Source organism: Zosterops lateralis, assembly GCF_965231275.1.
Source record: "Zosterops lateralis genome assembly, chromosome: 14".
Taxonomy (NCBI): domain Eukaryota; kingdom Metazoa; phylum Chordata; class Aves; order Passeriformes; family Zosteropidae; genus Zosterops; species Zosterops lateralis.
This window is the reverse complement of record NC_139774.1, coordinates 7,960,978-7,985,965: the sequence shown is the minus strand read 5'-3', so window position 1 is coordinate 7,985,965 and position 24,988 is coordinate 7,960,978. Positions and strand designations below refer to the sequence as shown.

The window sequence follows — 24,988 nt, the reverse complement described above, 5'->3', positions numbered from 1 at the left end:
CACCAGCTCCTTGCTGGCTCCTGCCTTTCCTCTGCACCTTCCTGAACCGTAACTGGCCGTGCCGGGCACGAAGAGCTCCCGGGCCCTGCTGCAGCTGGTTCTGGGGAGCACAGCTGAGGGCAGGAGCTCGGGCAGTGACCCCCACCCTTGGAGCAGATGTCTGAAGCCCTGGCTGGGAACAAACAGCTGGAGCACACAGAGATTTGGAAATCAAACTCTGCCGCTGTACAAATATTTTTGGTAATGAAAATAAACAAATACATGGGAGTAACATGCTGCTTCCTGCTACTATACTTGTAGCAGGAGATAAGCAGCCAGGGAGCAGAGACCCTGAGCGAGACCCAGGCTGGTGACATGTAGGTGATGGCTCACAGGAAGGATTTCCAGAGGCCACACAACTGTCCAGCAGGTATTGCTGAGGCAGAAAATGCTGCCTGGCAGGTCCCTCGGTGGAAGGAGAGTCACAGCACCTCTCTAACACATGGCCCCTCAGGCCAGGTCTTCCACCAGGTTCCTGTGGGACACTCAGCCCCACGGGATGCTCCACGTTGGCACTTTCTGTGCTTGTTGAGGCAGGAGCTGTCACTCCCGTTCCTTGGTGCTGCAATGTCTGTTCCTTCCCACTGACCAGGGAAATTACCCACCCCTTTGGGAGAGCTACCAGACACATTGGGCACAGATGATTTACCTTCCAGCTCCTCTGCCAGAGGACTCTCAAAGCAGAGCCACTGCTGCTGGGGAATCAGGTTCTGCTCCAAAAGCCTGGACAGAGCCCATAGGATTTGAACTTGTGTTTCTTTGGCAGTCAAAACAGAAAAGTGCTGCTTCCAGTAAAGAAGCATCTCCAGCCAGCACCAGCAACACTTTCCAAAACCCAAAGCACTGGTGTATTTAGATCTGCCTGTAGCAACAGCAAAGGTGATCTTATTGTACACAAGGGAAGACAAGAAGACTGCAGGGGTGGCGTGCAAAGCCTGTAACTGCTCCTGTACTACAAAATAAATGAGGGCATGGCTGGAACAGAATGTGCATGCTGCAGCACATAAACAGAGCTGTTCCTTGCAGCACAGACTCAGAAGATATGTGTATCTTTAGGCTCTTTGCTTACTTTTACCTTTAACTACAAGGCCACTATTTTTTAACAATAAATGTTTAAGAGAGAAGAAATCAACAGCAGCTCAGCAGAGAGCTGTTAGGAGCTCTGTGTTTTTGTGCAACCAACACACTGAACTGCTTCCCACCCCTGGATCCAGAAATTGTCCTGTGGTTACTCTGCTCTAAGCCACACAAAAAATAATCATATCCTCTTCTGCAGACCCCTGGGAATAATGTGGGAGAGGAGAGACGCCATGGTACTTGAGTGCCTGTGGCTCCTTTCCTGTCTTTGCCTCAGCTAAGTGAATTAGCTTTCACTTTTGTTTCAGGAAAACTTAAAGGGAATTTCAGAAAAGGAGTAACAATACATTAAAAATATTGGCTAGCAAGTGCTATGTCCCAGTCTAGCTGGAAAGTTAAAAAGGAAATCAATTCTGGGCATTAACATCAGCATTTTCTGGATGCTGCAGTGATTATACTGCTGAATTTACTGCTCACATCATCTCTGCCAAACACCCACGCAGACACATGACTCCAGCTACTCTTGCCATCCCCATCAGGAGGACACCTCATGACCATCTCCTCTGGTAACACTAAATTCTCTGCCCTCTGTCAGGTGCACTTGTCCCAAGAAGCCCTGCAGGAGGTCTGACAGTGCACATCTCTGCTATTCCATGGCAGAGCTAAAGCTGAGCATCTCCTGCTGCAGATTCTGCTGGAGTTGCCTGCTCAACACCTTCAGTGCTGCTGTGGGACTGCAGGGTCTGCCTTGTGAATCCTTCATGGAACAAGTACACCAGGCCAGCCACACCCCTGTGGAAACCAGTATGAAAAGACAAGGGATCCTGTGTTAATTGCTTTTGTTGACTCACCCACACAGAGCACTGAGCATTGATCCAGTGTAACTTGGGATGCCAACAGAGAAGACAGAGTCAGAGCAATTCATCCCTGTGTACAGGGAAACCTCACGGTGGTGTTACAGGACCAGATTAAGCACCCAAGAGTCAGCTGTTGTGGCTTTCATTCCTCTGAGAGAGGACAAATTCCATTCTTCCAAACACTCCCATCATGGGCATCCTTTTACAGGACAGAACTTGGCAGGTGCCAGTGGAAATCCTAGAAGGCTCCTGTGCTGTCTGGCTGTGCTGAATGTGAGACCTGCAGTGCTCCCTGCCCAGCAGCTGGTCACTGGAAGACAGGGCTTGGGGACACTAACCTCAGCTTGTCCCTCAGCTCATCCTGCATGTGGCAAGGGCACCTGGGGCAGGTATGCACCAGGGCAGGAAGCCACATAGCATTTATCAAAAATAGAAGACGCAGCTGCTTTGGGCAAAGGTTTCCATCTTCTGCTTGTCCTTTTTCCATTCTTTGGGAACACAGGACCTTATTTAACCCAGATGCTCTAAAGCCTCATTTGTACACTCTGCTACATCTTCCTAATTGTTTTTCCTGTTGTATGAGTATTACTTCACTTTTCTTGGCAGCACTGTTATCACAATTTGAACTTAGACTTAATAAAACCTTACAAAGACTCCTCAATAACCTTCATTCCTGTGCAGTGGCCCAGAGAGAGAGAAAAGGGATTGTGCACAGGCAGATGGGCACAAGTACAGTGACAAACACAATGGCAAACACCTGCGTGACAAAATTCTTTGCAGGTCACTTTAGGAATGAATGTATGAACCAATGGAGGACAAGGGCTTTCTGCTTGTGTTTGCTCACCTCACACGTAGTCAAGCATAGGTAGAGAGGATCAGGACCTCCCTCCCACCTCACTATTGCTTTTGGGGGGGGCAACAACATTCACAGCTGAAGGGACAGGAAGTTCAATCACAAATTCCTATCTGAAACAATTAATTCCTTACCAGACTCCAAATTAAATGGCTGCAGCACTGCCAAGTGCCAGAATCAATGCCCCAGAATGGGCAGCTGAGAGGAGACAGGTGTCAAATGTTTGATGGTTCACTCATCCACAGACTCATAGCACATGTCAAAAAAAGGACACAAAAGGTACCAGAATTAAACTGACATACTGTATTTATTGCACAAATTTCCCCTAAAATTGGGAATGGTTATTATAATACAAGAGCACATCTTGGGAAATATATACAAAAACAGAAGAGATAACAAGTATGTACATTTTACCCAGCATTTTACAAGTACCACCATCTAAATAATTTAGAGAAAGCAAAAAATTGTCATAAAACATTTCTAAGAACTAAGAGGGAAAACATATGCAAGGTGTAAAATCTGTTCTTTTAAACAGTTTTTTGTTCTTAGCAGCCCAGTGTTTGCCAATTGCAACAAAATCAAATTTGCTAATTTGTGTGCCTAGTACACTTAGGTTTCAGCCAGAAAATTAAGACATGTTAATAATGGAGATTGGGAATAGCAGAAAAAAGAAATCAAACATTAGTTTTCTATTCACATAAAAGAATCGTGATATATTTAAAAAGTCAATGCTGTATCCTGTAAAAATCCCTTTTCATATTATTTAACAAACAGACATACGTACCACATTGTTCATGTACCCAAAAAGTTAACTCACAGGAAAACTTCCCATCACACAAGGGCTTTGGTTGTGTTCTGCCCACAATCCTGCTGGGAGGTGGGGAGGTGCTGCCCTGCAGGAGGGACTGGCACTGTGGGAGGATGACGAGGACGCTCCGTCCGTGGCTGCTCTGTTTGGGACTGACTGAACACACCATTAATGCCATCACCAGGCAGTGTGGGGCAGAGGGCAGCAGGGAAGGTGCCAGCCAACAGCCACCTCCTTTTCCTCTCACATTCATGTTCATTGAAAGCTGTGCAAGGGCCTTTCTGGAGAGTCAAACCCATTTCAAAGTGACCCCAACAATCTGTGCAATAATGAGGAGCAGCATTCTCCTGTGAGGATCATCACGAGCACAGTCCTGGGGGATGCCAGGGTGAGGGTGCAGCTGCCCAGCTCTCTGGGCACGAGCTGTGGATGAACTCACCCATGGAACCTCCCAAGGCACAGGCAGGAACCCTCCTCTCAGCCCCAGCAGCACAGACACCGCCAGGTCACTGCTGCCAGACTATGCACGACATGGTATCCAACTACTGCCTATACCACATATCCTAGCAAAGAGTTAAACATCCATGCTCTGAGTGCAATCCTATATTTCATTAGAAATGTGTTTACACAACTGGGCCCCTGTTTTGTGCTCATTCCAAAAGCCAGATGTAATATAATTGTGTGGCAAGGAAAGGACATTTGAAAAATAGGAGAAACAAATCCTTGGATCACATATTAAACACGAGGTTTTCCCCTGCAGCAGTCAGCATTAGATTTTATATACAAAAGAGTTTCCAATGACACTGCCTGTATTCATGTTGGGGTCACTTCCTGATGTAGACTCAGTCCTACATGGAAGGGAGGAGTGGGTTTGCCACGTAGATCTCCCTGGAACAGAGTTTTAGGTGACAGATTTTAAGTAGTACTGAAAAACTACTCCCGGTGAATCCTGGCCCCAGAGAAGGAAGGGAGGAGAGTTCTGTCACTGACAGAGGTGGGGCAGGGATCTCTCCTATTGTTTTCAAGTTTATCAAATGGTTAAAATAGATTTGTACTTAAAGTAACTCTGCAAACAACAATAGCAGGCGTGCTGTACTATTGAAAAGATGATTACAGAATGACGTATTTATAGAAATTTTATAGAGTTTAGCGACCAAGTGAATATGTGTCTCCTACTTGTGTGGATAATCCATGAATTTCAATATATTAAACCTAATAGATGAAAACAGAAGCTAAAAATCAGCAACATTAATTGGCTGCTAGGACGAATATGCAAAGCAAAGCCTAGAATGAAGTGTCCAGTTAAACTGAGGTAGTAGAGCCTTCGAAAACATAATCCACCTCCCACTGTCTATTTACATTACTTACACCAGGTTGGGTCCATCAGCTACTCGTACAGCTATTGTATATACAATGACAAACCAGTGATGGCTGAGTAAAAGAGAAATGCTGAGAATAAAATAAACAACATTTCCTGCTGGTAATTACACAAGTGAGTAGAAAAGGGATTAGAGTCATCTGCAGCAAGGGTATATTTGTCAAAAAATAATTTGGATATTACTACACTATAGTGTAATCAATGTTCATTTTTTTTGTAGAACAATTTTAAAAAATGTATCAATTAGTTACCTGAGCAATTAAGGGTAATAGTCTACTCGTTTTGTCCCCAGTGCTTTGGTACAATTATTTCTAGTTCATTATTTCAATAGCTGACTGACTGCTGTAAAAAGAATATGATGGTCCAAGATTTTATAGATCATAAAAAAGTTAGAGGTAATTGTCATGTCATTCGGAGAACCCACGGGGAAATTTCAGCCAACGTCCTCTTTAGATTATTTTTGTTTTTAACATATTGATTACGTTGAGGAAGAAAAAGCATCATTTAGTATAAAGCAACATTTAAACATTATAAACATTTAATACTGGTTACAGCATCCAGCCAAGAATCTCCATCGCTAGTTTGTCTGTTGGCCTCTTCCTCCATTCCCCCTGTCGCCCTCTGTCCCCCACTATTTCCTCTTCCCAGGAGAAAGATCATAAATAAATTCTGTAGCTGACTGTTATTAATAAGCTTCTTACAAAAAAAAAAAAAACCCAACAAAAACAACAACAACCAGGCCCCTGCCCCGTTCTTCCTCTGGGAAGTATTCAGAATTGGACTATGACGTGAAAAAGTAGTTGTTTACAAATCATTGCAGCTTGAGAATTATAGATCCTAATGTGATCCTCATCAGCTGAAGCCTGGCTGAAGGCAGCTGCTCTCTTGTTCAGTTCAAAAGGGGTGATGGCATCATGTATCTCTCAGAGCAGTTTTTCCTCCATTCCCCAGTATAAGTCACAGTCAGCCATCAAGGCAGAAACTGCTAAAAAATGCATCTCTTCAGCTTTGCTAAAATCTCCACTTTTCTGTGACGGAAATCTTGGGCTTACTCAGTTTTCCTTTTTCCTTTCTTTATCCTTTTTTACAAATGGCCAAGTGGGAGAGGAGAAGTCTCCAACTGTTTGCACACTGTGCAGTCATATATGGAGGTGCTGCAGCTCAACAAGCAGTTTGTTTTACTTGCTGCAAAGAAAAAGGAGCCAGAACAAGTTGTCTTCCACTTTGCTTCCAGAGAGGCAAAAAGTCAAAGTCTGTGGCCTCTGGCATTTTAAAGCAGGATCTGGGCAACGTAGGGAGAGTGAGTGCTCGCTACAGCTGCCAGCAAGGGGAGGTCGCTGGATTCAATCCTGAAGGGAAGCAGAAGAGTCATGTTTAATCCAACCTGAAACGTCACTGGGCTGAACATGTGTCAGAACCCACACTGCTGCTCCAGCCCCAGCACTGGGGCCATGGGCTGCACACTGCAGCTGCCAGACTGTTCCTCCCACCCCTCCAGATGTGCCTGCTTCCACAGTGTCAGCACTGGCTGAGCTCCCACCTGTCTGGTGTGTTTTTAACAGGGCCAACAAACTGGAGAGGAAGCAGACTGGAAAAGCAAAATCCTGCCTAACCACAGAGTAAAGGGAGTAATAGTTGAGGGACACAGCACAGGAGCAGAGGACCAGCTAAAGCTGCCATGTCCAGCACCACATATGCTATGTGCCTTCCTGCTTACCCTGTACTCCTCTGCAGCAAAACATGCTCAGAGCCTTCCTATAAACACCCCTTAAATAGCTCCTCTGCCCATGCCCCACACCCACAGAGAGGTATTATGTGCCTTACATGACACAGAGAGTGTTTCCTGCCATGTAGGGAAAGTCAGCCTGGAGGAATCAGGTGCCCCAAGCTGTTCAACTAAGAAGGGAGTCTGATAAGCTCCGGAGTGCTGAGCCCATCTTCCTGCCCATAGAAAGGCTGGGGGATCCTTCTGATTGAGCACTGGCTAAGAAGAAGCCTGAAGCCATGGGTAACTTAGGAGTTCTGGTCCCATTTAGGAATCCATTTTGCTGTGCTTAGGAACAAGCCCAGGTGGAGAGTGTGGCACCAGGACACCCAGGGTAACACTGCTGGGAGAAGTGTGTGACCATACCCCAGCACCACGCCCAGCTCCTTGACATGGACTCTCATCTGGCCCTTGAGATACTCAGACAGCATCTTGCTTTTGAAGTAGAGTTCCTGCAGCCGATCTTCCAGGTGCATCACACACTAAAAAGCAAAGGCAGTCGTGTCAGGGAGAGGACAGAACCAAACCAGAAAGCACAGACCCTATACCCCTGTTGACTGTTCTGTGGCCATGTCTAGGTGAGATATTCACTGGTAGTACTTTCATTTTTGAGCAGAAGCCTTTGATTACATGTTAAATAAAAATTAATGAGGCAGCTGTTTTGATTAGAGTGGCATTTCAATAGGCATCACAAACAGCTACACCAGAAGTTGCACTGGCTACGAATACAAACACTAGGAAGGAGCCTTACACATCTTTAACCTGTGAAGTTAAAGCGTGCTTCAAAACCATCATCTTCATGATTTCCATTAAGACTTACAAAGTTTGGAGATAAATTATGCTTGTAAAGCTGCAGAGTGGAATGAAGCAGGTTGGAGACGAGACTGGAGACTAACACTTCTTTTCCTAGTTTATTCTCAATCATTCGCCTCTGGCTACTGGCCACTTGCACCGTCCACTTGTCCGTGTCTGCAATAATGCAGACAGCTTCTGCAATGGGCTCGTCCAGAACAGGGTGCTGGGAACAAAAAATGAAGAGCAGAACCCTGAGAATGACAAATGACAGCAGTCTTTTCACAAAACTTCACCATCCTGTATAGTAGGGCAGCATCACTGGATAGCAGGACAGCATCCCAGACAGTGCTTCACCTAAAATACATCTGCCCACATTGCATTCCATCCATTAAAACCAGAGGGGTTCTGTGAGCAAAGCACAGGCTTAGAAGGATAGTGGGTATTTTATCTTTTCTTTAAAGTGTGTTACTGGCTGACAGTTACATATTTTGGTATTTGACATAAAGAGTTCTGACATATCTAAAGTCTATTTTAAACTCCTAAAATTGAAAGCACCAAAACCCCAACTTGTTGTTTAGCGTGGCTGTGTTAACGAGGTCAGATTATTCCTGTCACTGGTTTTCCTTCACGGGAGGCCAGCAGAGGGAGTCAGGAACCAAGCCTGTGCCTTGCCATTCCCTCCTGCTGGTGCTCCACCTCTCCAAAGCCATGAAAAAGGGTTCCAAGAAGGGAGTATTTGGAAACCCACTGTCTTTCCCTAATAAATTTTCTGCGTTGAACTGTTAGCAATTATCTGCTTCCAAAGATTGAGCAAGGGCTTCACACAGGCACTGGGATGCAGTTACTGTTTTACCTGAAGATTAGCACAAAAATCTCTCTCAGGATCAGGTATTTCAAGACACATCTGGGCCACAGCAGCAGGTGCCTCACACTGCTGCCTCTCTCACCTGAAATTCAATTACACTTCCCAAGTAGCTTAAAGAAGCCCCTGCAACAACCACTCAGAAAGCAAAACTCATCCCCTGTTAGGCTGGGCACAAGGCAGGGGGACAGGCATGCAGAGAAGGGCCACAGGTCTAATGCACGTTGTTAAAGTGACAAGTAGGGAAAAGGGGACTATTTGGAAGGTCTCAGGAAAGTGGCTGCCTGGAAAAACACCAGTCTGGTTTTCCTTATTCTCTAGGGAATAAACTAGATGGGAGCAGATGTCACACTTTCAGTGACAGCCTGCTCTCTACTTCTTTCCTGGTAAAAGGGGGAGGAAATACCACACTTCCTAGTCATGCCCCAGTTCATCTAGGGAAAAACAGTTGTGGAGAAGAGATGATCTCCAACATGTCAGAAACATGAGTTCCCTTCAAAACACTATCTTTACACTGGTTTCTCCTTTTCCAGTGAAGACAGTGCTATTGGACACATGAAGAAGGCTCAATGTCTCCAAAACACTGAGCATTCGTGATGGAGAGCACATTCAGCAGCAGCACATTGGTCAGATGTGCAGGGACAGAGGAGGGAGCAATGGGAGCTTCTGCACCACTGCAGCAGGACTCTGTGCCCAGGAAGAGAGGCACAACCTCAGCATAGGGGCTTGTTTAACATAATTCTGTCCTGTGGGGACACAACCATCAGCTGCCAAGCCTACAGGAGACAATGATACAGCTTAGCACTGAGATCCATCTTCCCAGGGCACAAGCCTCCCAGCTGGCTTCAAGTGGGAGTCTGATCTTTTGTGCTCTGGATTTGCAGTGAAATATCCACGTTTTTCAGATACATTAATTGGGAGAGGAGAAAAAATTGCTGACCTGGGACTGGAGAAATCTGACAGGAGCTGCGACAGGAAATATTTCCACTTCCAGCAGGTTTGTACCTTCACAAACATTTATCTTTCCCTACTGTGAGAAATACATTTACCGAATATAGCTTAATTACCTGCACAGCATGAGACAAATCTGACACCAAGCAGTGCCTCAGCTTTTCATCACTTCCTATTCCTTGCAAAACAAAGTCAGGGACGTAAGATGAACAGTAGCCTCCTAGTAAGGATCTTCCAAAATTGGCAATACTGGGCTGGACAGAGTTGACTTCAACTAACTTTGACCTGCAAGAAAGGCATATCAAAGAGATGTACAACAGTAAACAGCAAATTCAGCTTACAGAGGTTGCATTTCTATTTTTTTGATATGTCTTGAAGTCAAGCACTTTTTAAAAACTTTACAGTCAGCTTTTGCAGTCAGCTTATCATGGAAGCAGAGAATACAAGCCAAGATCACAATACATCATTAGTATTTTTTTCCAGACCACTGATCTCTCAATGTTCCTCAACAACCAGCAAGCTCAAGAGACGCTTTTCCAACCCCTGATGCCAAGTCAGGCTACAGTCCTCCAAACATGTGACATGAGAAGAGGCTCAATCTTTTTTAGGCTCTGTTAGTGCTGAACAGTACTCACCCAGGGAAGGGAATCTCATATTCCTCTGCCCAATCTTCTTGCTCTCCTCCATAGTAGTTACTGCCCAGTCTAGTTAGATCATGGCCTGTATCCTCACTTTCGCTGTCACCCAGGGCACTGTCTGAACTCTCATTTCTTGGAATGTCCCAATCAATTCCCGGGGCAACTTTTTTCTCTACGTTTTCTCTGTCCCCATGGGGGACGCGAATAGAGATTTTCTCTCTTTGGTCCTGCTCATTAAAGCAGTTTTTGTAGGTCTCTTGTCGAACAGAGTCCATAAATTTACAAAATTCACTAGGTGGTTTGCAAGCCTTTGTACACAGCTTTTTAGAAAATTCTAAACTACTGTTGTGAGCAAGAAGGTTCGTAGCTGCTTGCCCTGGAATATCATCAGTAGTCCGGGTTTCAACTGAACTGTCATCAGTGAAATATTCATCAAACAGACTCATGCTCTCAGCACTGTAGGGGTTTGGGTTCCAGCTCTGATGCTCACTAGCAACTTGAGGAAAGGGTTCAGCTGTCCCACAGTCTCTATTTTGGTCCTCAACAGTTTGTTTAGCTTCACAGTTCTGATCAGCAGACACTCCTGCCTCCGCTGCTGGCTGGCTGTGATGCCTGGAAATTTGTTCCACTACTGCCTGACTTCTCAGTTCAATGTCTGAATCAGGTGACATGGAGTCTCCGATGAGGAAAGTCACCTTTGTCTGAGCCTCGGCAGCACCGCACGGGAACGTGTCCATGAAGAGCTTATCGGGCGGCTTCTTCTCCACAGCGATCCCAGGGCTTCTCGTCCCGCCTCCCGCCTGGCCACCCGCCTCCAGGGCATCCTCACTCCTCCACGGGCTGCCTGGTGCCACCAAACAGGATTCTGTCCCCATGCACTTCTCAGGAGAAGCTGATCCTGTGCACACCATGGTCTCTAGTTTGGTGTCCAAGCAGGGCCTTGGTTGTGTCACATCCACAGCGTCTTCCTGGCCATCCTCGGGAACGATGGTTCTGTTCTCATCTGAAGAAGATTCCAGCTCTACCTTAGGAGTGCTTTGCAGGTCTTCTCTCTCTTGCTGTGCAACACCTTCTATGTTCTGTGCGAGGGAAATGGGACATTTGCAATATTTACAGCTGCAGTTGGGAGCTCTCGTCTCTTCAGACTCAGTGGGAAGCAAGTTGCCTCTGTTCTTGTGCATTGTGACAAGCACATACTCAGACTCCTCCACTTCTCCTTTCTCCAGCGTGGTAGTGATAACAGTGCCAGGCATGACGATGGCCTCATCTTCCCCATTTTCCAGAAGGTGTGTCTCTTGAAGTTCAGAGCATCTGATGAAGTAAGTGAGGAAATAAAGCAACCTCTGGACCAGGTCATGTCTTTTGCCAACCACGACTGTTTTCGCTAATCTCACAGGTGATCCAATGGCCCCATACAGGTCACCTAGGACAGGATATTAAACACAATTATTTGGCATCTTTGTAGTAACTTATTCTTCTAACAGCCAGCTGTTGGGCCAGTTTTCAAACACCAGGTCTACAAGAGGGAAATACTAAAGCAGTAGAGTTACAACAGCTATGCTGTATTTTGTTTCTGTAAGAGAATCTCAAAGATGCTGTTGGTATCATCTGTAAGGTGAGCCACTGGTCAGGGATCTGATCTCACACATCAGGGAGCATTCACACCACCTCACTCCAGCTTTGGAGGCTCATCTCCTGGGATCCTTATACAGCCATGGGAGAGAGGAGGCATCTGTGCCCAGTTACCCTGGAGAGTCTGGAAACTGGGCTAGACTTTTACCCACAAGAGAAAGCTGTAAAATAAACAAACATATGCAAGGAACAAGGACAAAAAGTGACCATGGCAGGTCACTCCTTCTCTTGCCCTCCTTGAGTTCTGCTGTGGGTTGGATGGGGTGTTCTGGCTGTACTTGAATCACCTGGGGAAGTTCTGGAGATGTTAGGGCACTGCATGACTGCGGGGCAGAGGGGACAAGGAGTCCTCTTAAAGGCCACCCTAACCACACTGGGTCCCTCAAGTCACACGAGGCCTGAAATCAAGTTTTTATGCCAACACCATGGCCATTCCTACCTGTACAATAACAGGACAACCTCGCAAAACCTTCCTTCCCTTCCCTAATCAAATTCCATGAGAGTGTGTGTGCAGAGCAGGACAATCTGACCTGACCTGCTCTTCTCTACTGGGCATTTATCAGACAGTATCACCAGTTACACTGAAGCTCTGAGACCTTCCCTGGGGGTTGCCAAGCTATGACTTCCTGTTCTGCATCACTCTGTTGTATTAAAACGATATTCACTTTTGATCAAAAGATGAATTTTCTTGATTTTCTCATTCCAGAATGAGGTTTAGTGATAGTGACATCCCAAAAAATAAAAGCAGATTTTCCTCATAGGAGGAGGAGGACCACAGGAGGCCTGGAATCCTCCACCAGCACCAGAGCAGGAGACCTTAAGGGACCCAACATAGACAACTAAAGAGGGCTTTACTTTTTGGCTAACATTTTATAATGGATAATGCCTTAAAAACTTAGAGCATCAAAAAATACAGTGACGACCACTAAGCTTGAAACACACTTCTGTCTCATTTGTATTAAAAAATAAATAACCTGGTAGGGGAGTAACAAGCATCATAAACCCCACGTCATGCAATCCCATTTCTGCAAAGCTGTTGGGGGTTTAGAGGTATTTACCACATACCAAGCTGAGCCCACAGGGGGTTGTAGGGATGAGTTTTGGCCAGCATGTCCACACTCTGGGAAGAATGTTTCTCCAGGAAGATTCTTATGGGTGGCTGGCCATTGGGCATGACAGTGGGGACCCAGGCCAGGTGGTTAGTCAGCACTGCAGTCAGCAAAGCTGGCAAAAACCTGAAAACAGAATGTTCAACATTGTTTTTTTTTTTTCCAGATACACATTCAAGATGTTAAACTGACAGCAGCTCTAGTCTATATGGATGAAGGATTAAAGAAAGAGCCTGACAAAATCAGCAGACATCATCCCTTCAGTCTTGGTTCCTTGGGGAGAGAAAGGCTGGCTGGACCTTCCCTGCCATCCTTGCAAAGAACTTTTAAATATGTGTTCTTTTTTAGAACATCTATTTAAAGTAAAATGAAACATTTTAATTTTGTAGCATCTCACTCCATTTGGCAATAATTATGAGACTTCCTATTTTGCAACTTTTATGTTGGAAAACATCTCAAAACCAATTTATTTCATTCACTATAAGAAAGCAGTGGCACTGTGTGACGCCTGTACTCCCAGGAGATCCCAAATCCCTAAGACTTGTGACTATGGATGAGTTTTCAGCATCTGCTCACAGCTGGGGCCAGAGGCCAGAGAGGTGAGTGAGCACTAATGAGCACTGCAGTTCTTTAGTGGCATTTTAAAATGATTTAAGGTTTGAGAGCAAAAAAAGTGTGGTCTGACAGTATTACAGACACAGCTCTTCCTGAATGTCTAATCCTGCTTGTCATTTAACTGATTCTGAAAGGTAGGTTAATGCATTTTGTAAGGTATCTTCACCCTCTTCCAGACATCCACACACATCACACACTTTCTATGGATATGTTTCAGATGTTCAGTCTCTACAAAGATTTAGAGGATTGTGGGGAAGCAGGAATTTAATGAGATAATTTCTAACATGTTTCAAAAAGAAGGAATTTATAGATGGCCTTTTGTTTCTTTGACTATCAGAATTTTAACAACTGATTTAAAAACTGGTTTGAAATAAAAAGGCACAATCACATATGCAATTTAGAAACTGAAATCCACCATACTGATTTTTAGAAGCATTTTCCATCAAGAAAGTGAACTCCTTCATGAAGCGATGGCACAGCTGGTTCTTCTCTGGTGTCCCCGACATCATGGTGAGCCAGACAGGCTCCCCAATCCGTGGCATCGTGTAGAGATTGCAAATAGTTGTTCTGGAAAACAAACCCAAAAAGTCCAGGAGGTTAAAGAAAAAACCAACCAAACAAAAACAAACAAAAAACCCACCAACCCCACCCCCGAAAAAAACAAAACAAAACAAAACAAAAAAAAAAAAAAAAACAAACCCACCCCAAACAGCAACAAAAAAAAAGTAGAAATCCCAACTTGAAAGAATTCTGTGCAACATTTAGATCCAGCTATCCTTTTTGTCAGAAACAAAATTTCTCTCAGCAACCATTATCCAAACCATGTTGTTCATTAAATAGTATGAATTTATCCTTTACCTCTGAGAGCTGAACCTCACAGGTTCCTCCTGCATCCAACCTGACCTGATCCCAAACACAGCAACATTCCCTATTACAATTCAAGAGCTGCCCTGTTCTGAATGCAGAAGGAATTGATGATATCTTCTTGCTGTTACCTCCTTGCTTGTTCCTAATTTCATTTCAAACAAACTTCTGCTTTATTTATGACTAGGACAAGATTATATGTATCTGACTTATAAAAATACCTTAACTTCCTCCTTGCTTTAAAAACTTGGTGTATCTCCTGGGCAAACCTACCCAAGTGTGGGTGTGTAGAGTAGGGAACTAGTTCACATCTTTAGCTTTAAATAGAGAGTATGAGACTCAAAATGGCCCTGTGGCTGTACCTATTACACACACAGCACATCATTTTTTCACTCTACAGAGGACAGTAAATGTATGATTAAAAATTGGCTCTGCAATAAAATACCAGATTAAAATCCCTCAGATTACTGTTAAACTCTTCTAAAATATAAAGAAGTTATAGTTTAAAGTACAAAGCCTACGTTATGACACTATGGAAAGCTGTATTTTTAACACAGTAAAAATGTAAGCCTGAAAAAACTCAAAAGGACATGGGAAATGACTGATCAATTCAGGTTTCTCCTCACCTAATGCACTACTTTTTCTAGGCAGAGTATTTTCCTTTTAAAAGGCAAAGATATACATTATCTCATTATCCCTAGCACTACCCCTGATTTATAAACATCTTCTCTGGATACTGTGGTCTCAAAATTTATGGACATTTTCAGAAGCAAGGCTGTGCACACCAGGCAGGCAAACACAGTGGAGCAGCAGCTGCCAAATGTTCTATGGTTTTGTGTTTAAAGTGAAACTCCCAGGAAGTGAGAGCTGCACGTCAGCAGCAGCACAGCACAGCCCTGGGGCAGGGGCTCCCTGGGGAGGGGGGAGTCACCCCCAGTTACTGCAGTGCCTGGGCACACAAGAGCTGGGTAGTGACCCCAGAGCTGCTCCCCAAAGGACACCAAAGGAGACCGAGGTCACCAGGGCTGCTCCAGAAGGAAGAAGGTGAGGGGGCAGTGGGATTCTCTGCCTTACTTCTACCAGCTTTCATCAAATACAAAATCTGTGCTCATGCTCGCAACAGTCAGAATCAACTCTGTCTTCTTCAAAGGTTAGACCTTCAAATCCTCCACTGCCAGCAGCATGATGAGAGCACCTCAAAACAGTCAGTGTGCTGGAGAGGGGGACAGCTGAGTTACCTCTGCACTCCCCAGCCCCCAGAGGCTTTGCTGTCTGCTGGGTCACTTTGGAGCAGCTGCTCCATGTTACCCTCTGCTGCTGGTCCTGTCCTGGGAGGAAAGCCCAGACTTGGACACAAGTTCTGCCACCTAGACACGAGTGGGGCACACAGCCAGAAACACCAGAGGGTCTCCAGCAGCACAGACAGGGGTACTGGGATTTCATTCCTCTGAAGGGGCAAGCTGGGACTGGGGGGTATTATTAGGGGCAAGCTTTCTGTTCACAGCCCATTAACTGGAGTGCATGTTAAAGAGCCCCCCCCCCAAAAAAAAAAAAAAAAAAAAAAAAAAAGAAAAAAAAACCCTCAAGTTCAGGGATCTCAAATTCAAGGAGTTTCAAAGTTCAAAACAAGTATGAAAACTTACACCCCTCAGACACAGCTGACCTGAGAAGTTGAAGATAAACAGCAAACTTAACATAAAATACAGCTTCTTTCTCCATCTTATGCAAACTAACCCGAGCCAAGCCTTTTGCAGCTCGGTTGTTTTGAAAAAAGAAACTACCTCTATACTAAAACCAACAACATATTAAAATACTTGTTTTCGTTGAAAAGATAGCCCGGGTCTTGTGATTCGTTATTTACTATTCTGGTAACCCTGGCTGCATCTGCAGCTGATAGTGTTTCCTCCAAGCCAGATCAGATTGCCCTGGCAGGTGGCCAGCAGGCATGTGACTGCAGTGCAGGGAACCCTCCATGCCAGCGAAGGCAGCAATGGCACACAGACCAAGGGCAAGGATTAACTGCTTCCCAGCTCTCCAAACACCCAGGGAAGTGCTCTCCTGCCAGACAGCAAAGGGCAAAAACGAAAACAAAACAAAAAACCAACGCGAAGAAACCCTCCTCAAACACTACAGGGAAGTTAACTGGATTTTAAAAATAACAATCATTAAAAACCCAATTGGCCCCTCTCCTCCTGGCCATCTGCAGCAGCACTCCCTCCCCTCCCTCCCCACACACACACACCAGCATGTGAGGGAAAGCTCAGCTAATGAGAGACTCTGCTCTTTTGAGGGTTCCAGTACATTTAAATTGGTTTATATTTGGAAACGCCTCTGGGAGGCTGAACTCCAGCCTGGAGCTTCCAGGCACCTTGGCCCCAGAAATGCAGCATTGAGCACAGGGGCCAGAGGAGCCCCTCAGGAAACACCTTCACATCTCACAGGGTTTGAGAGCCAATGAAGCCCAGCCTGGCCAAGTGAAAAGGAAGCCCTGAGCAAACCCCACCCCAATTCCTCTGGGGTCTGCCTGCCCCGTGGGCAGAGATGAGCAGCCCTGCTCCCACAGACACCACGGCACGGCTGCTCCCTGCTTCACCCTCACTCACATACGCCCTCAAAACACCCTGGCCTTTGGCCTTGATTTCAGTAATTGGTCATTTTTATTACCAGTCCAAGACATCTTTCCCTGGTGCTGTACAAACCTAACGAGCCAGATAGCTCCTCATGGATTAAAGCATCTTGCTGCAGCCCCCTTCCTCCCCAGGGAAAACACTCTGACCCTCAGCACTGTGCCCCCAGAGCTGCTCTGCTATTTAGGAGCCACAACATAATGGCAAAGAAAGAAAATGATCAGTGGTTTATAAAGCTTAATTCACGTGCATTTGTTCCCTATCCTCATTCCTTCCTTCCAAAGACGATTTTTCCTTAAAAAGGAAGAACAAAACAAAGGCAATCCCCACTGCAGGGAATGCAGGAGCAGGGCTCCCCCACAGCTCAGTGCCCGTGCTGGCACCACCGAGCACAACGCACCACTCAGTTCACAGCAGCATAAGCTGCTTAAAAATTACTGGCAGAAAATAGGATCAAATCTGTCTGCCAGAAAGCAAAGAGGTGTTTCCCCAGCCCCTGAGATCAGTGTTTCCTTGCCAGCCTGCATTTGTGCCACACAGGTATTAGTCAGATGCATAATCTGTGTTATCAATATGCTGTGTTGGCTTCGGGGACCAGGGGAGCTGAAATGTTTATGCAAGTACAGTAGCTTATTTCATAAGTCATGTGTCTGCACAGCTGACATCCACAGAGAGTTCTAAGCCTCTAAGTCAAGTGTTAATAGCTAAACCCATCAGTGCTTTAGAAAATTAAAAATTGCTGTAAAGTGACTAATGATGCAAAGGTAAGCCTGGAGCTGGGCACCAAACTGATGGCAAATTTATCAACAGCCTCCATTTGCAGAAGGAGCCTGGGCCCTTGAGAGAAGGCAGCTTTGTTATTCCCCAGATAAGACAAAACGAGTAAAGGAAGGCCCCGATTTGCTGACTTCTCCCCCTTCACTACCAGCAGGTAAATGCCTGCTGACCCAGCTCCCTTTCTGCAGGCAGTGGAGTGACCTACAGCCACAGCCCCTTCCCCGCAGAGGGGAACTCTGGGGTGGCATGCTGCCTTCCCTGATCAGCAGGGCAGCACATCCCCCATGCCCACTGATCTGAGGTTGTTCTAATCACCAGACAAATGCACATTAGCTACTCTTGAGCATCTCTGAAAATCTGTGTGTTTTAAAGAAAAACAAACAAACAAAATATTCCTCTTAAAACCAACCAGACTGCAATGAGTTAAACCAGCAACAGGATTACATTTTAGAATCGCCAACCCACTGAAGTCAGCACCCTTCTTCCCTCCAGCACAATTTGCTAAGAGGACAGGAATCAACATAAGTCTCAGGTTCACCAAAGGACTCGTCTCCTGACTTCCCCGTGACTTCAGTGGGAAAGCAGACACCTAAAGAGATAATAGTGTCCTAAATGGGTTTGCTGAACCTGTGCCAAAGCATCTTTGTATCCAGCCTTTGGTATTTAAATATACCTCTCTCTTCTTACCAGACACATTGTGCATTGCTTTGAAAAGCAAGGGGGTCTTGCATGTCACATAAATGAGAATGAAACATGCTCTTGCATGTCACAGGGGCACAAGCAGCCTGCCTAGACTGGGGGCACCAGCTGCTGCCCACCTCTGAATGCAAACCCCAACAAAGCCCAAAACTGCCAAAGGCTGCTGCCCCAGGAAATTCATTTCTATGAAATTAAACTGGATTTAATTTACTTCATTACACTATTAAAGAGCAATATTTATATCACCATGGAAACCTCTGCATAAAACTGGTGGTTACATGCTCCAAGTGCTGGTTATGCAATGGCCACGTCACGGGAATGATCCCAGCTCCTGGTGTGCAGCCCCTGCTGATCCGTCCGTGTCTGCTGGGACAGTGCTTTCCTCCTCAGCCTGACCACAGCAGCCTTCCTCACCCTATCCCAGCTCAGCACTGCTGAGAGTCCCTCCAGGAGAAAAAGCCAGCACTGGGGGTTTTCAGGGTTTTTTTTCCCTACTTTTGACTTGGGATAGGTGCCCCTCCCCAGCCCTCTGGAACTGTTTAACTTGGAAGGACAAAGGAGAAAGGACAAAGTCCGCTGCATATATCTTGAGAGGGAATGTTTTGGGGGGAAGGTTTGGAAAACAGCTGGGGAGCTGGTGTTAACAGAGGGTGGGAAGGCACAGAAATGGCTCAGGAAGAGACCTGGGAGGAGAGGCAGAGCAGAGCTGTGGGAGGGGAGGAATCATTGTGGCTGCTCCCAGTTGCTGAACTCGTCTCAGGCCCCTGGGCAGGATCAGTGGCTCCCAGCAGTCATGAGCTCCCTCTGCTCCCTCTCTTGGCATAGCTCATCCCATCCACCTCTCACCACAGGCCCACGTGCTCCCTCTTTTCTGCCTTCTGTCCCTACAGGACATATCCTCTGCCTCTCCTTGTGACTGCCTGGAGGTGAGCTTCTAAAAAAAATTCAAAATACACTGTGCCTTCGTCCCGCAGGCCTACCTAATCCATGGCATTCAGGTAGGAAGTGGAATTGTAGAAAAATAAGTGAGCACTCAGGATCCTTCTCTGTTCAGTAAAATACATCCTGATGTCAGAAATTTCTTTTTATAACATCAGAGCGCTGTCTTCAATAATGTCTCTAAAAAGTAGCTCTACAGTGGTTGTAAAAGGAAGCACCCTGCCACTCCCATCTGAGAGGAGATGAATCACTGAAAACAGATGGATTTCATCTTAACTCCCTCCCCATGACTTCAACTATGGAAAGAAAATACAGCTAAATGCCAGGGATGTGCTTATCTGTGTTACTTTGTATAATAACTGTTGAACAGAGTGGCTCTGCAGGTACCAATAGCCAGAGATTACAGCTCTCCCTTTTCCTAGCTGTTTTTCTGAAATGCCTTTAGAGCACAGCTTAGAGAGGGGTGAGCTTTGCTCACACATCAGGACAATAGACACTAGAGGAGAGTTTCCCTAAAAGGGCTTTGCAATGCTTTTCCCCCTCTTGACAGGCCACAAAAGACCATTTGAGAGGTCACTGGGAGCTTCCTTATCACCTAAAGCACAGAAAACCTTGAACATCTGTGTCCTGTTCATACAGGACTGATGGACACACACCTGGAAAAATCCAAAAACTCAGACACATTAGAATGGCTTGGTATCATTGGTCCTTTGCTCTACTAACTTTTGCAGAAGACTTTAGACATTTTAAGTTACTTATCCTGCACTAAGAAGATCCTTCTAAAATAGGCTCAAGTGCTTTTGAAGAAAGAGACAGAAGAGATAAGAGACACAGGGCTCACCTGAACTCATTTAGGGCATCCACAATTCTGTTATATGCCAAACTCCGCTGGCTGGCATCAGCTGATCTCCGACTCATTTTCATGGCCTTGAAAACAATCATTAAACAGATAAGTAACACAGAGCTACGGAAGCACAGAAAATGGAAAACCAAGTCATGTGTTTGACTTTATCTTTCATTCAACTGGTCATGCAAATAACTTTTTAAGTGATAAAAGTGAATGGTCCAAGTGCCAACTTTCCCGTCTGAGGGAAGACAGGTGAGGCAGCTTCTGCCTCTTTTGTGCTTTTCACCATTCAAGACATAAAAAGGGTCAGAGTTTTAACTGCAGTGATGCAATTCCCACACCCAACATCAAGCTGATCCCACTTTTGTAACTAGCACCAGGAGGTAGAAATTAATCTGTCAGGGCTGGGAGAACACACAGCAGTGCAAGTGTAAGAAGTCAAAGCAACTGTGTTTACCTGTTCTATTGCACTCTTCAGTTTGTTCATGTGACTCTCAAAAAGAGGGAAGTGTGAAAAAAAGAACTCGTTAAACTTGTTGTTTTCATCTTCATCTCTTGAGAGTGAAAAAATAACCCCAATTGCAATCTTTTTCTTCCTAACAATTCCTGGGTTTGGACCAGAGCTGTCATCCGACAAGTTGAAGCTTTCATCCATGGACCTTGGAGCATGAATGAAAGAGAAAGTTAATGTAATCCACTGCATAAAGTTGTACCTTGGTTTCCTGTGTAATTTAGTTCTTCAGCATTTAACTTTTGCTTGCAGGTGTTGTCAAATCATCATCTTTGATAACAACCCCTTTGTGATTTTTTACAAACAGCTATTAATTGATTCTGCAATCACAAAAGTCTGGAGCCAGATTCAAAGTGTTTGTAGGAACAGAATATGGTATTCTAGTTCCCTCCCATCTCTGCCAAGAATTTGTGTTTTGAGTAGGATTTTAGGGCTTCTTATCCTCAAAAAATACAGCCTACAGATTTACATGCTGCTGAACGCTTTCCAGTTAGTGAAAAAAAAACAATGAATGCCACGAGGAAAGCAGAGACTAAAAAAGATCAGCCTGACTTACACCTCTGTAAATACCCCACCAAAAGCATCAGCAGGAGCAGATGTACATATATATGCAAGAGCAGAATGAAGCTGACAGCAGTGTCTGGGCAGCAAGCAGCACTTCACTCCCCAGCTCACCAGCGAGGGAAGACCCCGTTCTCCAAGCTGGTCGTCTGGCTGCGACGCCAACGCCGCTGGTAGCTGCTGGCACAGCTCTTGTTAAACGAGGAGCCCGGAGATGGAAACGGAGTGATGAGCAGACTGCTAAGAGATGCTGCAAGAAAAAGAGGAATAAAAATCTCTCCAGAAGAAAGAGCATTTGGAATATAACAACAGCAACTAAATGAAGTCTCTCAAGATATACTGGTGTTGCTTCTCAAGTGCCTTCTCTTTTGCTTATCTGTGTTTCTAATATAAAAATAATAACCAGTTTATAATGACATTAACAAGCCATACAAGCATGACAAGGGTGGGACAGTCCTGCTGATTTACATAATAGGCAATGCACAGGATGCACCTTGCTCAGCAACCTGAGTATCAGGAAATAAATTCCTTGAGGAAAGGAGTAATGTTGATCATATCCTTTGACAGCCTTTACAATCCTAACACAAGTGTCCAACATCCTGAATTAGGAGGGAGGAAAGGGGGGGGTGTTGAGGCCGATTTGAGTTTTAACATTACCATTATAGGAACACAGAAACACAGAATGATTTGGGTTGGAAGGGACCTTAAAGCTCATCTCATTCCATCCCCTGCCATGGGCAGGGACACCTTTCACTAGACCAGGTTGTTCCAAGCCTCATCCAACCTGGCCTCTTGGATTTGGAAAGGAGATGACAGCAATCATTGTTTAGAAATGCTGCAAGCTCATTTCAATATTTAATCTGCCTTGCATACTTGCAGCTTGCTTTAATAAAAGCCCCTGCTGTCAGGTCACTGTGAGGTGCCCAATACACACCCTCAACACCTGCACCATCTGGATGTGTATAGAGAGGTGTCATTAATGTCACTTACAGCAAACCAGAGTAATCCCATTTTAGCACTACTGCACGATGTGCAGAGATCCCATGACAAATATTTTGGAGTTTATAGGGTTAACACATGGAACTGCCATTACCAGATCTTGCTATACCGCTGTCTCTGTCCTCATTCTGCTCCCTCCCAGGCATATCCATAGGGTTGCTATGAACTGTAAAACAAGGAATACCAATTAGCAGGGGAATGTACAGTTCCTTTCTTGTTTGCAGATCTCCATGTAATTAATGAAACAAAAACATGCTCATTAATTCAGATCAACAGCACTGCACAAGGCCATCACCAAAGAAAGGCTGCTTAGCTGAACAAACCAAAACACCTACCTGAGAAGCCTGTATGTGTTTTTCTCAAGTCCACACATCTATTTCAGTAAAACTAGAACTTTGTTTTTTTCCACAGATAATTTTCAGATAATAAAATAAAATTTTATTGCACCAAGAGGATGTTGGTCACATTTGTAGTACTCAGCGTATAGCAAAACCCCACCAAAACTCAAAATAAACACAACTTCATTCTTATACCAGCTTTCTCAGGTATTATATATGCATTTTTTAAAAAAAAAATTGAATGCTTTCTTGAAGAAATTGATATTTTTAAATTGTGAGCAGTGCATTGGTTGTTCAACTAAGTTGTAAGCTGTCCAGATTCACAGCCTGCGTATAGACAAGATCAAAGGTGTGTGTCAGGCTCAATTGTCTTTAAATGTGATTTATTTTACAAATATGTATGTGAAATAAAGCTACTCAGCCATGGAAATAAGACCCAGCCACTAAAAACAAGAAATGTCCATTTTGAACGAATCAAATTTAGCTCTGATTTTTACAGTTTGGTTGAAACCAATCCAGATCAAAATAGCTTGACATCATTGTGAAATGTTATCCCCATAAATATTAATTCTATATTTAAATATTTAAGTTTCCAAAACAAAACAACACAGACAATCCCAAAGAGGACTATTAAATGCCTTATGTCCTCTGGGGATTTAAGGAATGTATCCGGCAAGGTAAGGGAGCAAACACCACTGTCCATATTTTCTTTCTTTTTTTTTAAAGATGAGATCTTATTTGCAGGGCTAAACTACAAATCCACACAGTTTGTCACCCCAGCTAAGACTAGCCCCACAGCACAGCACACAGCACACAGCAAACCTGCAAAGAAAGAGGCGCTCCGGATGAGGCGGAGCGGACCTTGCTCTGAGAATGCCCGCCTGGGGCTGCAAAGCTGGGAAAGACCTACATGGCAAAATGTAAAATACACATCAGAGAATGAGGTTAGTAAAGCAGAACAGTCCATAGGGAGGGGGCCAGGGCAGGGAGAAGGTTTGAGCCAACATAAATGCAGAGTAACACAGGCAGGAGGACAGCTCTGAGGCTTCACCAGAACGCTGATGCGAGGATGAGTCTCACAGCTGGGCTATACAGTATTTACAGATTAAAATAATAGATCCAGCTTTCCACTGTCTCCCATACAAGGATGGGGCTTCTCAAAAGGCCTTTTTTTTTTTAGGTTGAAAAATGATTAATTTATGCAGGCTTAAAGCCCGACTTGACCACAAACAGGAGATTCATCACAGAGTATAATGTTTGTTTTAGCATCCACACTGGTGGGGTGGCTGGGAACACTGCTTCTGAAGAGAAGGAGGAAGAGGGAGAAAGAAGGCAGGAATTCATCTTAGTAGAACCAACAGAAAATTATGGGCTGAAGTAGTTCTGAAAATAGTCAGTACATAAGTTGAGTGAAATGATCACATAAAAAATAAATGTTAGCAGTATCAGTAGTTCATTTTAAAAGTAACACTGGATTATAGATACACCAGTGAAACAGTGTATTTACTGTACACAAAGCCAGAAAAAACACATAAGTATTTTTAAAGAGTTAATTGCCAGTCCCTCTCTTAAATTTGAAGCCAATGCTCACTCAAAGTTTTCTGATTATAAAAAACATGGAGGCTGCACCTCAAAGCTCCCTTCCATCCTCTTAGGCCTCCAGCCATTAAAGGGAACACATGACCAGGGTTGCTTTGTTGTTTTTTTTTAACCAGCACATCTGAGAAAAGCACCTTGTAAACAGTTCCCAGCCAAAACACATAGACCCTCCTCCTGTCACATGTGAGTCAGAAGCAGTCTCTGCTGCTGAGCACTGTTGTTAGAAGTGCTGCAGTTACAGATTAACTCCTCTCCCTACTTTACCCAGGGTTCCCTCTGTGCTCAAACGGGAACTGTAAATAAACACTGTTGAAAACTTGTGCAGCTCTATCACAAAGAAAACTTCAGCATCCTCTTCTTGCTGGCAACCTTGTGCCTCTTGCCACACACTCCCGCTCCAAGGTGTCCACACCTCCTGCTCAGCCCAGGGGCAGTCACCAGAGTCACCTCACAGATGGACACAGGTGAACAGGTGGCACTGGCTACACCTGAATCACTCCATGCCTAAGAGCTGCAGTATCAGTTAGATCACTCTATCATATCAGTTTAGATCACTCTAATGATACAGCAAACTTCTGCCAAACACAAGCCACAGCAAACCCTAACAGTAGATGAAGGTGATCTCCTCTCTCTTAAATCAGGCACCTCATTCACTGTGAAAATTACCACTGAAGTCTGAAAGGACTACTGAATATTAAGAAAAATGCCATCTTTTTAACATTCCTGACTTAGTGAATTCAGGAAGCCTTTAACAGATAATAGGTTCTTACAACCTTAATTGATTTCCCTTACCAATAGACTACTGCAAATTATTTTAATGAGCTTTACAGCTCATGAGCTTGAGAAGC

The 24,988-nt window shown here is 44.7% G+C and overlaps 1 protein-coding gene across 2 annotated transcripts in view; it reads right to left on the bottom strand.

Annotated features, from left to right (window-relative positions):
- Positions 1–3,114: 3,114 nt before the first annotated feature.
- FNIP1 (folliculin interacting protein 1) overlaps positions 3,115–24,988 on the bottom strand; it is a 64,191-nt gene continuing 42,317 nt past the window's right edge. The window contains exons 7-18 of one of the 2 annotated variants that reach the window (XM_083871792.1): positions 23,364–23,447; positions 22,298–22,369; positions 21,319–21,454; positions 20,590–20,791; positions 20,127–20,212; positions 13,800–13,946; positions 12,721–12,890; positions 10,021–11,446; positions 9,502–9,670; positions 7,598–7,795; positions 7,144–7,259; positions 3,115–6,361 (exon numbers count right to left, since the gene is read on the bottom strand). In XM_083871792.1, coding sequence (XP_083727918.1) covers positions 6,283–6,361; positions 7,144–7,259; positions 7,598–7,795; positions 9,502–9,670; positions 10,021–11,446; positions 12,721–12,890; positions 13,800–13,946; positions 20,127–20,212; positions 20,590–20,791; positions 21,319–21,454; positions 22,298–22,369; positions 23,364–23,447 — 2,885 coding nt within the window. In that variant the 3' untranslated portion in view covers positions 3,115–6,282. The remainder of the gene's footprint in view (positions 6,362–7,143; positions 7,260–7,597; positions 7,796–9,501; positions 9,671–10,020; positions 11,447–12,720; positions 12,891–13,799; positions 13,947–20,126; positions 20,213–20,589; positions 20,792–21,318; positions 21,455–22,297; positions 22,370–23,363; positions 23,448–24,988) is intronic. The other variant, XM_083871793.1, reaches the window with a different exon arrangement.